This window comes from Phoca vitulina, unplaced genomic scaffold, assembly GCF_004348235.1.
Source record: "Phoca vitulina isolate PV1807 unplaced genomic scaffold, GSC_HSeal_1.0 scaffold36, whole genome shotgun sequence".
Classification (NCBI taxonomy): domain Eukaryota; kingdom Metazoa; phylum Chordata; class Mammalia; order Carnivora; family Phocidae; genus Phoca; species Phoca vitulina.
The window spans coordinates 13536458-13549643 of NW_022589739.1; the positions used below are offsets into that span (position 1 = coordinate 13536458).

General features: G+C 57.2%; 1 protein-coding gene across 1 annotated transcript in view; it reads left to right on the forward strand.

Moving 5' to 3' along the window:
- Window positions 1-3967: 3967 nt before the first annotated feature.
- ARHGEF17 (Rho guanine nucleotide exchange factor 17) overlaps window positions 3968-13186 on the forward strand; it is a 58448-nt gene continuing 49229 nt past the window's right edge. Inside the window, exon 1 of the mRNA XM_032427041.1 lies at window positions 3968-7885. Coding sequence (XP_032282932.1) covers window positions 4703-7885 — 3183 coding nt within the window. The 5' untranslated portion in view covers window positions 3968-4702. The remainder of the gene's footprint in view (window positions 7886-13186) is intronic.

Sequence of the window (13186 nt, forward strand, 5' to 3'; positions counted from 1 at the left end):
CTCCCCTTCCCCTTCTCTAAAATAAATAAATAAATCTTAAAAAAGGGAGGGGCTGGGGGCAAGGAAGGCCTCACTAGGGAGACTATAATCTCATGTAATGGTCAGGGGCTGAGAGATGCTGAGGATCAGGGGGGCTGTGACTCAGCTTGAGGGGCAGAGAAGGCTTCTTAGCAGAGGCCCAGTGGTTTCAGAAGGTATTACTAGCTCAGTGCAGAAGGGCTGTTACTGATTTCGTGACTTTGAATAAGCCAGTTTACTTCTCTAAGCCTCTGTTTCCTTACCTGTAAAACAGTGATAATACTACCAGCCCTCTCTAAGCCACCAGGGGTACTGCGCATGGAAAAGTTAGGGCTGAATTATCAAGTACAAAAAAGTATGATAACCCAATAGAAGAGGCAAAAACAGGCATTTCACCTAAAAGGAAACACAGATAATTTAAAACCAACCAACAAACAAAAAACACAGAGGTACTTGATCCTAGCTTGACAATGCCTCTTGAATGCTGAGCGGTCACCTGGCCCGTTACCCCGAGCACTCCTGCGCATGTGCACATGGTGTCCTGCACAGTGCTCCGAGCAGCACCATTCACGAGAGCAAACACCTGCAAACACTCCATTGCCCGTCCGTGAGAGAATGGATGAATACACTGTGCTATATTCACACACTGGAATATTACCTGCAGCCAGGATGCCCTTTACCCATGTGTAACAATATGGATAATCCAAGCAGTATAATATTAAGTACAAAGATGTCTCAAAAAACTTATACACAGCAAGATCCCTTTTGATAAAGTTAAAGACAACTAAAATGAAACTATATACTTTGAAGGAATACACAGATGCAACAAAACTATACAAAAAGGAAAGCAAGGGCATGCTGAACACAGGAGGTAACGGCTATCCTGGGTGGTACAGCAGCAGAATGGGTTAGGGAAACTATGTAATGAGATGTATGACACTGTCAAAGTCCTAGTTGTTTTGTTTTGTGATGGGAGCCAATTAAGTGGTGAGAATGTGTCATGAACAAAAGTTTATAAATAATCCAATTCTATGCATTTGAGTTCTAATCATACAGGAAAGGCGACAATCTCAGGTCATTTCTAATTGACTTGGGAATGGAGTCAGGAGCCCGATTCCCCCTAAGACAGTTCCTTCCTGGAGCTCATTACTTCTTGGGGTCCTCTCACTCCTCATTTTTTTTTTCCCTCTTAAGTACTCAAGGCCCATCACTGGACATGACTAGGACCATCACAACTTGACTATCTTGATTTCTCCAGGGGATTTACAGCCCTGACCTTGCTGGGTCACCATGACTACTGGGTAGGTGGGTTAATGTTTTCATTCCCCTTTCATAGGTGAGGAGCCTGAGAGTGACCTACTGAGGGTCATCTGGCATGTCTCTGAGGGTGCCTGCATTGGGCCCAGCTCTAGACTCCCAGCACAGTGTTCCTCTCTCCACCTTGGTGCCCAGTGTTTCCAGCCACTTCCTAGATGAGTCTTTGAAGGGCTAAACACAATCAGGGTCCCTCTGTACCTGGAAGATGATTTGTCTCATCATGAGTCAGAAGGAGCTGAGGCTGGGAGGACTCATGGGGTGCTGGAAGCAGCCAAGCCACTCTCTGATTGGGTAAGTGTCCCATTGCGTGGGGGCCCAGCCCAGATCCTTAAACACCCTCCTTCCCCACCAAGGGGAATTCCTGATCCAGAGGCCCCAGTCAGCCCACCTCCAGGCCAAGCTGCAGGATGCTGAGGTGACCTGAGTCTCTGCTCCTGTCCATCAGTTTGCCCACCTGTGATACGGGAATAAAAACCTCTATTCCAGAACTGATAAGAAGACAAAATATGACAGGATGTGAAAGAGTTTGGAAAAGTACAAATTTCAGATGGCAGGGACCATTGTTATTGGAGGAAAGCAGTGACTCCCAGGATGAGGGTCCCCCCACCAAAAGAGTAAAAAACACTCCAGAACAAACAAGAGTCTGACTTCAATAGAGGTAGAGAGATACCTTTGGGGAAATCTAGACCCACTCCTCACTTTTCAGATGAGGCAGCTGAAGCCCAGGGAAGTGTAAGGATATACCCAAGGTCACACAGCAAGGCAGAGGTAGAGAGAGGCACTAGGCCAGGCAGGGCTCTCTTCCTTGCCATCAATTCCCCAGTGAAGGAGAGATGTCCTTCTGAGGCAGAGGTGAGGGACTTACAGGAGGCTGGTCTCCACTCAGAGAGGAAGTTTTCTCCCTACAGGGATTTGCCACGACCCAAGGGAAGCAGTAGGGAGGGTGCCAGGTCCTGGCTGAGTCCTCCCTTTCTCATGCAGTAGTCAATCAATCCCTCAGTGTCTACCATCCTGCCCTATGCCCATCCCTGCCCCTCTCATCCGGACCACGGCCTCCTGCTCCCAGGGCCTGCCAGCCTAGTGAGTCCTCTTGGGCCAAGGGGAGTGTGAGTCAGACCAGGTTATCCTCTGTTCCTGGGGAAGGTGAGCCCAGGCCCAAGAAGGAAGAAGAGGATGCTGGGGGCTCAAGGAGAGAGAAGCCCCTTCTTCATCAGGGATCTGGGACCAGTGAAGACTAGAGGAGCATGGTGTTTGAAGCTCCTCAAATCTGAATTTGAGTCATTGAAGGCATTGCCATTTTCTGACTTTGACAGTGGTCAAAGTTAAATCTCCTTCATGACCCATAGAAAAGAGGCAACATTGGGGCACCTGGGTGGCTCAGTTGTTAAGCGTCTGCCTTCGGCTCAGGTCATGATCCCAGGGTCCTGGAATCGAGCCCCACATCGGGCTCCCTGCTCCGCGGGAAGCTTGCTTCTCCCTCTCCCACTCCCCCTGCTTGTGTTCCTGCTCTCGCTGTCTCTCTCTCTGTCAAATAAATAAAATCTTAAAAAAAAAAAAAAAAGAAAAAGAAAAGAGGCAATATTATCTACCTACAGGGTGGTTCTAGGATTAAATAAAATGAATGAAATAATATTACCCATACATCCAAGGCACTCCATAAATTCCCATTGGTTCATTCAGATGTCAAGGAGCTGCCTTGCATTTAAGTTGGGACCCTGAGGATGAATGGGACCTCACAGAAGCAGGTGGGGGTGGGGAAGGCCCCAGTACCCGGGACAATGGGAGCCTTGCCAGACAGGGACAGAGGTGCAAGGCGAGCCCAAGGTTGGATCAGCTTGAAGCCAGAGAGGCGACCCGCTCGCTCTGTTAGAAGGGTGGAGGGCCGCAAGTAGGCGTGTCGGTTTGGCAGTGGCAAGTCAAGGGCGTTTCCGTTGAAGCTCGTGTTGTGTGTGAGGCCAAAGGGGCTTTGCGAAGGGACTAGGTTTGAAATGGCTCTTGAAGAGATTAGGAAAGCACTGAAAGGAAGTAAAGGAGATGAAGTCTTCCCAACACTCCCATTTTTTGGTGTTGGGAACCGCTTTACCTGTCCTGGACTCCACGGGGTGGGCGAATCCGGCCGGTAGAGGGCGTAAGAGCCGCGTATCACGGAGCTCAGGAGGAGGGGCGGGGGGACGCAGGGCGGAGCATCGAGGAGAGGGGCCTCCGAGATGGCGGGGGCAGGTGGGGGGGCGTGACCTAGGGGGGGCGGCGGGAAACGTGAGGGCGGGTAGGGGAGTGGCCACAAAGGGTGGAGCACCTGGAACGATGTGGGAGGGTCAGAGCTGGACAGGCCGCAGAGGTACGAGGGGCGGGGCCTTTGGGGGCGCGGAAGGCTGACCGGGTCTCCGTGACAGTAGGATTCACGGCGGAGGGCCGGGTGGGGGGCGTGGCCTGGGCGGGGTGGAGGGGTGGGGCAGGGAGCCGCAAGCGCCCAGGTCGGCCGGTGGCGCTCACTGCTCCCCCTGGCGGCGAGTCCCGCCCCCTTCCTCCTGGAAGAGTGTTTCTGGGTGTACCTGAATGTCGGTGTGTACCAGTTTATGGGTCGAAGGTTGCCATGTTGGGGTTCCTTGGGCAGAAGGTGTTACCGCGCAGAAGCGTCTGAACCGCAGTCGGTGCGCAGCCCCGGCTGTGTGTCGGCGGAGCTGACCACACTCAGAGGTTTCGTGCGTCGGAGCGAGTCCTTGGGGGGCAGCTTGGCCAATGGGTTCCAGAAGGGGTCCTGTGGAGGGTCGCTTCGGTCTGCATGTGCTCAAGCAGTCTTGTTTCTCCTTCGACTCCTCCCCCATTCCCTCCCCCCGAAATCCCGATTCCCAGCCTTGCGCGCGCCCGGAGCCCACCCCCTCTTTTGGGCGCGAGGCCCCGCCTCCCACCCCCTTTCCTCAGCCACAAAGTTTATTTGCAACAAAAGGGAGCGCGGAGCGAGCAGCCAAGAGGGAGGGAGCGGGAGCCGGAGCGGGAGCGCGAGGGAAGGCTGGCGGGCACGGAGCCGAGGAACAGAGCCCTGGGATCCTGCCCGGACCGGGCCGGGCCGCGATGCTCCGAATCGCCCCGGCCGAAGAGGGGGCCGGCCCCGGGGGTCGGCGCTGAGGCGGGAGGGACCGCGCTGGATGGAGCCGATGCCGCCCGCGGCCTCAGAAACTTGAGCCGCGGCAGATAAAACCTCTGCTTGAGTCTCTGCGCCCTCTCCCCGCAAATCCCCTCACACTGCTGCTGCAGAACCCAGGCCTTCGGACCCCGGCTGCTGCGCTCCTTCGGGGCGAGGGCGCAAGGGGGGGGGGGTTGGCCGCGGCTCCCCGAGGCCAGCCCCCCCAGAGTGAGTGTTGCCACCATGGCGGACGGGGCGCCCCGGTCCCCGCTCTATCGCAGCGTCTCGTTCAAGCTGCTGGAACGCTGGAGCGGCGGGCCCGGGCCGAAGGAGGAGGCCACGGACACCCCCGGGTTGCGGCGCCGCGCCTCGTGCCGGCCTGCCGCGTCGGTCCCGGGCCAGCCCTCCCGGCGCGTGTCCAAACTGGCGTCGGGGCCCCCGACCGCCCCCGCGCAGCCGCGCCCGCTCCGCAGCCTCTCGCCGTCGGTGCGCCAGCTCTCCCGGCGCTTCGACGCGCCGCGCCTGGACGACGACCACGCAGGGGCCCGAGACGGGGGCGTCTCCCCCGGGGCCGCGGAAGAAGCGGCGGAGGGCGCGGCGCGCGGCGCCTGGCCCAGCGTCACCGAGATGCGCAAGCTCTTCGGTGGCCCTGGCTCCAGGCGGCCCAGTGCCGACTCTGAGGCCTCGGGGACGCCCAGCCCCGACGGTGCCGTGTGGGAGCCCCCGGCCCGCGAGCCCCGGCAACCGCCGACGCCACCTCCTCGGACGTGCTTCCCCCTGGCGGGCCTGCGTTCCGCGCGGCCGCTACCCGGCCCAGGGACCGAGGGGAGGAGGCGGCGGCAGCAGCAGCAGCAACAGGAGCGGGCGCAGCGTCCGGCGGATGGTTTACATTCTTGGCATAGCTTCTCCCAACCGCAGGCCGGGGCCCGGGCCTCCTGCTCCTGCTCCTCCTCCATCGCCTCCTCCTATCCTGTCAGCCGCGGTCCGGCTGCCAGCTCCAGCGAGGAGGAAGAGGAGGTCCCGCCGCCGCCGCCGCCCGGGGCGCAGAGTCCGGCCTACCACGGAGGCCACTCCTCGGGCAGTGACGAGGACCAGGACGGTGAGGGCGGCCACCGCTGGGGAGGGAGGCCGGGACCCAGGCCTGGAAGCTCTCTCTTGGATAAGGACTGTAGGCCAGACAGTTATGGGTTAAATCTGGGCAGCATGGATTCAGCTGAAGGAGCCAGGAGTCCTGAGCCCCCCAAATCTCCAAGAGCCTCTAGTGAGGAAGGACCCCGGGAGTGGGGTACTGGCTCGCCTCCCTGTGGACCAGGTCCTCAGGAGGGACTCCGGCCCATGTCTGACACTGTGGGGGGAGCTTTCCGCGTGGCCAAGGTGAGCTTTCCTGCATACCTAGCCAGCCCAGCAGGCTCCCGCGGTAGCAGCCGCTATTCCAGCACGGAGACCCTCAAGGATGAGGACCCATGGGCTAGTCGGGGTTCTGGGGGCTGGGGCATGTACCGCTCCCCTAGCTTTGGAGCTGGAGAGGGGCTCCTCCTAAGGCCCCAGCCTCGAACCCGCACCAAGGGACCTGTGGGCACCACGAGGGCATTGAGAGATGGAGGACTGGAGTTGGACAAGAGCCGGCAGCGGAAGTCCCTGTCGAATCCAGATATTGCCTCAGAGACCCTGACGCTGCTCAGTTTCCTTCGCTCAGACCTTTCAGAGCTCAGGGTCCGAAAGCCCGGTGGGCGCCCCAGTGACCTCGGGAGCGGCCCCAACTTAGATGGCAGAGACTCACCGGCAGCAGGTGGCCCCAGGGCACAACTTGGACCCACGCTTGCCCCAGCCCCAGCGTCACCTGGCACCCGCCCCACACTCAAAGACTTGACGGCCACCCTTCGGAGGGCAAAGTCTTTTACCTGCTCTGAGAAGCCCGTGGCCCGCCGCCTATCCCGCACCAGCGCCCTGAAGCCCAGCTCCTCTGAGCTCCTGCTGGCGGGCCCAAGTGCCGAGGAGGATCCACTGCCCCTGGTTGTCCAGGATCAGTATGTACAAGAGGCCCGTCAGGTTTTTGAGAAGATCCAGCGAATGGGTGCCCAGCAGGATGACGGAAGTGATGTCCCCCCTGGAAGCCCTGTCTGGGCAGGAGACATGACCCAAGGGCAGCGGTCCCAGGAGGAGCTCTCTGGCCCCGAGTCTAGCCTGACAGATGAGGGCATTGGGGCAGACCCTGAGCCTCTTGTTTCAGCCTTTTGCAGCCTGAGTACCACGGGGGTGTGGCGACCCCTTTCCTCGTCCTCAGCCCAGACCAACCACCATGGCCCTGGGGCTGAAGATAGTCTGGGAGGGTGGGCCCTGGTGTCCGCTGATACCCCTCCCACACCAGGTGCCCTCCGACGGAGACGCAAAGTCCCTCCTTCAGGCCCTGGTGGGACTGAACTGAGCAATGGAGAGGCAGGTGAGGCCTACCGGTCTCTGAGTGACCCAATTCCACAGCGCCACCGGGCTGCCACCTCCGAGGAGCCCTCTGGGTTCTCCGTGGATAGCAACCTTTTGGGCTCGCTGAGCCCCAAGACAGGGCTTCCAGCGGCCCCAGCTGTGGACGAGGGCTTGACCAGTGGCCACAGTGACTGGTCTGTGGGCAGTGAAGAGAGCAAGGGTTACCAGGAGGTTATTCAGAGTATTGTTCAGGGGCCTGGTGCTTCGGGGTGTGTGGTGGACGACAGGGTTGCTGGCAAAGCCCCGAAGAAGAAATCTCTGAGTGACCCCAGCCGTCGTGGGGAGCTGGCCGGGCCTGGATTTGAGGGCCCGGGAGGGGAGCCCATCCGAGAAGTCGAGCCCATGCTGCCTCCATCTAGCAGTGAGCCCGTTCTGGCAGAGCGGCGGGCAGAACCAGAAGAACCCAGTCCTGCCAGGGGCCGGGCACAGTCTGAGAGGGCCCTACCCAAGACCCCACCTGCCTCCTCCACTGGCCGCCGCGACTTCCACCTTGACCCTAAACTGGCTGATGTTCTGTCCCCACGGCTCATCCGACGGGGTTCCAAGAAGCGCCCAGCCCGGAGCAGTCACCAGGAACTACAGAGAGAGGAAGGCAGTGAGGACCAGACCAGCAACCTGTCGCGGGCCCGACCATCCTCCAAACACGTTCGCCATGCGAGTGTGCCCGCCACCTTCACGCCTATCGTGGTGCCTGAGCCACCGACTTCTGTTGGCCCCCCTGTGGCTGTGCCGGAGCCCGTGGGCTTCCCGGCCAGGGCCCACTGCACGCTGCAGGCACCGTCACTCGAGGATGTCACCAAGCAGTATATGCTGACCCTCCACGCTGGCGAGGTTCCTGCCCCAGCACCAGTGGATATGCCTTCGGCTGAGGCCAAGCCCCCTGAGGCAGCCCGGGCTCCAGATGAGCCTGCCCCAGCCGGCAAGTGCTGCAGCAAGCCGCAGGTGGTGAGTCCTTGGTGGGGGGGGGGGGGGCTTGGGGGGGGGCAAAGAAGGGCCGTGGGCGCTGACTTCCACAGGAGCCTTTTGAGTGTGCTCATTGGGTAAGTGCCCAGGTCTGAGGGTGCTTCCCTGGTCCTGGGAGTGCCCAGGTAGTTTTAAGAGTGTTAATGACCGAGGGCTTCTGTCTACTCAGGCCCCGAAGGCTTCTGCCGGTGCTGATGTCAAAGGTTCTTGCCTGCTTCGAGGTATTCTGGGTGATAATTACAAAGGGTTCTAATCTAGTCCTTTAGCTGTTTCTCAGGGACTGGTTTTAGAGATTCCTATCTGGTTCTTTTTTATAAACACACAAGGAGGTGATGAGGGTCTTTCCTGAGTCGTGCTGCCCTATCGGCCAGACCCCTTGTAGGACGTTCGGGCTTGGGGCCCACAGTTGACATAGGTTTGTACTTCCTCATGTGGGCCTCCTGTGGCAGATCAAAACGTGGGTCTGTCCCCGAGCCGGGAGAATTAGAGAGGTACAGGCATTACTTTACGGAGGAGCAAAAAAGACTCCATAAAGTACTTTGGTGGCCCTGGCCTTTCTCTGTGCCTCAGCCTCCCCATCTGTGAAAGCAGGGGCTTGTGGACAGGGTCCCTATGTCTCCATCCAGCTGGTGCCGCACAGATTTGGGAGTTCACAGGTTGGAGTTGAGGCGCTCTTGTGCCTGAGGTCTGCCAGCGCTTCTTCTGATTAGAGTGGGGGCTCTCAGGGGAGAGCAGGGACAGAAAAGAGGCTGCCCAGGCTCAGCAGACAGGGGCCTGGAGAGAGTTTGGGAGTGGCTCCAGCCCCCACAGGCAGGGCTGCCGCTGTGCAGCAGGGTGGGGGCACTGGTCCCCCATCCTGCCAGCTTTCATCTCTCCCACCCCACCCCCTTCTTGGTGACTCTGAAGTGCTTCCCCCTTCCTCTGACAGACCCCAAGCCCCAGGGACTCAATCTTTCTTTCTTTCTTTTTTTTTTTAAAGATTTTATTTATTTATTTGACACAGAAAGACACAGCGAGAGAGGGAACACAAGCAGGGAGGAGTGGGAAAGGGAGAAGCAGGCTTCCCGCGGAGCAGGGAGCCTGTGCAGGGCTCAATCCCAGGACCCTGGGATCATGACCTGAGCCGAAGGCAGATGCTTAACAACTGAGCCACCCAGGCACCCCAAGGGACTCAATCTTTCTGAGGCCCCCACTTCTGCCTTCAGATGTCCCTGGAGTTTTGGCTGTGGGTTCCAATAGGTTCTAGGTGCCATGATGCCCCCGCCTCTGAAATGGAAGCTCGGTTTTGGGTTTTGGGTTCTGGGCCTAGTGTGGGGATGGCTCAGGGTTATTTCAACCACGGCCTACACTCCCACTATGTTCCCTGCCTGTGTGAAGAGCCTGGAAGCCCTAAAGCCTGGACTAATTTGGTCACTCCCTGTTCCCAGCACTCTCACGGCCCCTCTGAACTCTTTCTTTGTTTCTCTTTCCTTGTCTCTGTTTCCCCCTTGTCCTGGCTCTGGTGTCTCTCACAGAGGCCACAGAGAGAGCCAGCAGGCAGGGAGTGGGGAGACTGGAAATTTTGGACCTATCCTTCCTTGTGAGAGCCTGGTGGGACAGCTCCGATTGCCCCTAACTCCAATGCCAGTTGTCTTTCGAACATAGGGGTGGGGGAGGGCAAGGGCAGCTCCTGCCAGGGGCCCCTTCCCCGGCTGTCTTTCCCACATAATTATCTCCTCAGGGAGCCTTGAAGGCTAAATTAGGGAAGAAGGCAAGAATGAACCAAGGGACTCAGGAAAACTGTGGGAGGGGGGTGCTCCTAAGAAGAAGCATTGAGACTCAGAGAGGAGGTGGGAGTTTTTGCAGAATTGGCTTTTGGTCTGCCTCCCTTCGTATTGTCCCCCTGCCCCACCAACTTCAGGGAGAGGCTTAGCCCCCTCCACCCCCAGAGGGCTATGAGGTGGGGCATATCTGCCCATAATACAGGCTTCTCCCTGTCCTCAACAGAGCATCTCTCCAGCCTCCAAACCTTAGCCCACTCTAGTCCTCCCACCTTTCTAGACCTAGCTTGATGTTCCCTCTTTCCTCGTAGAGGAAAGAACTAGTAAGTCTATATTTGGAAGAGCAGGGTTTGAGCCGAGGCTCCAGATCCCTGTGTGGCCTAGGATCAGTCACATCCCTGCCCTATAACTCACTTTCCCTTTCTGTAAAATGGGGGTAATGGTTTCTGCCTGGCAGGCTCTTGTAGGGTGAGTGGATGGTGTGATCACTCCCTCCCTGGGGGCAGGAGAGAGGGGGGAAAAAACAGACTCCACTGCCCCAGCTACTTCTCAGTGACCAGCCATGGCCCCTCCTCCCTGTCCCCTACTGGTTTCTGAGCACAGGGCTGGGCACTCTGAGCCTCAGTATTACCTGATGGACTTGAATTGGCTCAGAAGAGAATCACTATCCCCTAATTCCCCAACCCCCTCATAAAGCCTGGAAGTTCTCCCATCTACTAGCCCAAATCCCTTCTGCTACACCCTTCCTTCTGCCTCCAGGAAGATGGGGAGCAGCTGTTCACCCCCTCGTTACGGCCTTCATGGAAGAGACAATGTTCCCTTGTTTCGGGCCTGGGGCTCCAGTCACGCTCCCTGGGCTGTGGGTGGAGATGGTGTGGTGTGAGCTCCAGAATAAGAAGGGAAGAGAAGAGGCTTTCACACTTTGCTGATGAAGCAGAAACCAGGCTGAACCCAGCCAGGGGCAAACAAGAGAGGCCCTGGGGGGTAGAGGTGGCCCCTGACCCAACCCCAGGCTTTGGGGAGTCCCTCAAACTCGGGTCTGTCCCAACCCAGAAGCTGCATTTGCCCTCTGCATGGCATATCCCCATTGTGAGCAGGTGGCCTGGGTACTAGGCCCGGCTCGGCCTCTGACTCGCTCTGAGACCTGGACAGAGTCATCTTGGGCCTCGATTTTCCCATCTGTACAGTGGGATGTTAGACAACCTGGTCTTTGAAGCTCTGAGGGAGGACAGCCTGCAGAGTGGTCAACGGAAACAGGAAGCGTTGGAGTGCTGCTGGAAGAGAAAGGAAAGGCAGCTCTGTGCAACAGCTGTGAGAACCTAGGAGCCCAGGGAATAAGGAATAGCTCGTGGTCATTTTATTCTCTGAACACCTGCTTGTGTTTCCGCTGGGAGCAGGCAGCAGAGCCTCCATGCCCTGCCCCTGCCGCACCCCTTGTCATTTCCACTTAGACCCGCAATAGCCTGGATGATAGACTTCTTTCCAGGGATTCCCCTACCCCGGCCTTAAAGTACAGAGTCTTATAGCCCAACTTTCTTTCCTCAGGTACTGATACTCATTTGACAGCTATGACAATTCTAGCCCAGAAACAGGAAATGACTTGTGTCTCGGAATCACAGATGGATTGACTCACAGAATTTTAGCATACTGGAATAGCAGTAACAGTGGCTAAAATTTATTAAGTGCTTACTGTATGCCAGATATCTGAATGTTTCATTCTTCAAGTATAAAAGCTGTGAGAATCTTCCAGTGCTGAATTCTTAGAATTGCAGGCTGGTAGATTCCCGCTGAGTCCTAGAATGTCAGTGTCTTAGAGGTGAAGGAGCCCAAGCAATCCCTGTTTCTTGGTGGGATTGGCCTGCCATCTAAGTAAGGGGGACAGGGTCAGGGGGGAGTTGGGGGGGTCACCCGCATACCCCTAACAGCCTGAACACCTTCCTGGTGGTTATTTAATTCACTGGGACCTGGGGGTGGGATGGAAAGAACTTTGAGACTCAGAAAGGAGAATGCTGCATCTGAGGTCACACAGCTAGGCAAGGCACAGCCAGACCCAAGCACCAACCCCTTGCCCCAGCAGACATGCCCACCCCCCACCCCCAGCTTGCCCAGCCAGCTCCCTGCCTTGCTGAGGAAGACCTGGGTTGCAGCTCTTCCTCACCTTTCTTCTCTCTGTGTCCCCTTGGCTGTGAACCCATGGGGGTGGGGGTTCTCTCCTTTCCCTCCTTGGCTCTTTGGTATAATTTTTCCATGGAAACTGGTTCTGGGAGGGGAGGCAATCAGGACATTTGGAGTTCTGAGTAGTACCAAATATCTATAATTAAATGTCTTGTCACCCAGTAGGAGAGTGGGATGGGGAGGACAGGCAGAGGGCTGTCCCTTTCTTCTGTTTATTCCCACCGCCCCTACTCCTTCCTAAGGGCCCAGGACTATTGGAGGGAGTACAGTCCAGGAATGGGTCCCCCCCCAAACATGGAAGAGTTGGGGGATGGACCAGAGTTGAGTCTGACATTTTTCAGCCCCACATTTCTGGGACGAGCTAGGTTTGGGATGCTCTGGGCTGCTGCTAATCCTGTCCCCAGCACCCTCTCAGTGTAGGAACTTGCCCCTCCTGCTTCCTTCCCCTCCCCCCCCATCTGTGATCTCAGGCTACACATGCTGCCCTGCAGCGGATGGAGGCACCCCCAGGCCGGGGGAACCAGACACTCAGAGAGTTCAGAATCTAGAAGCAGACCGAAGGGCCTGTAGGATGTTGGGGAATCAGCCTGAGGGCTGGCAGGGGAAACTTCTTGGAGGAGGCTATGCCTGGAGCCTGGCCTTGAAAACTGGAAGAGTTTGTATAGCCAGAGAAGAGAGGGAGGGTTCTAGGAGGAGGGCACAACGTGAGCAAAGGCTAGGAAGTAGGAAAGACATGGCAGGTTGTGTGTGGTAGGAGTTTCAATCGAGACATGGGTGACCCTTGATAGAGCAATGCATTCGTCCCTTTAACAAATACTTACTGAGCTCCTGGATGCGCTGGGCACTCTCCCAGGTCCTGGGGATACAGTAACAAACAAAACAAAGGCCTGGCCTCATGGAGCTTCCAGACTAGTGAGGAGACCTGTGTGTAAATGGATATATTATGTGTCAGGGAGAGGTAGGGGCTAGGGAGCAAAAGAAAGCAGGTTAAGGGAGTAGAGACTGACAGGGAGGGAGTACAATCTTAGATCAAGAGGTCTGGGAAAGCCTCTCTCAGGAAGTGAGATCTGAGCAGAGGCCTGGAAAAAGTGAGAGAGCAAGCCAGGTAGCCATCTCAGGGAAAGAGCATTCTGGGCAGAGAAGAACAGCAAGTGCAAAAGCCCTGAGGTAGAAGTGTGTTGGAGAAATTATCCAGAGGACTGTGTGGATGGAGCAAAGTGGGAATGAGGTCAGAGAGGTAAGGGAGGGTGGGAATGGATCAGGGAGGAAGCAGATCTCATAGGCCAATAGGAGGACTCCAGCATTGACTTGAAGTGAGATGGGGTAGGCCCACAGTGACCTGAGCTGA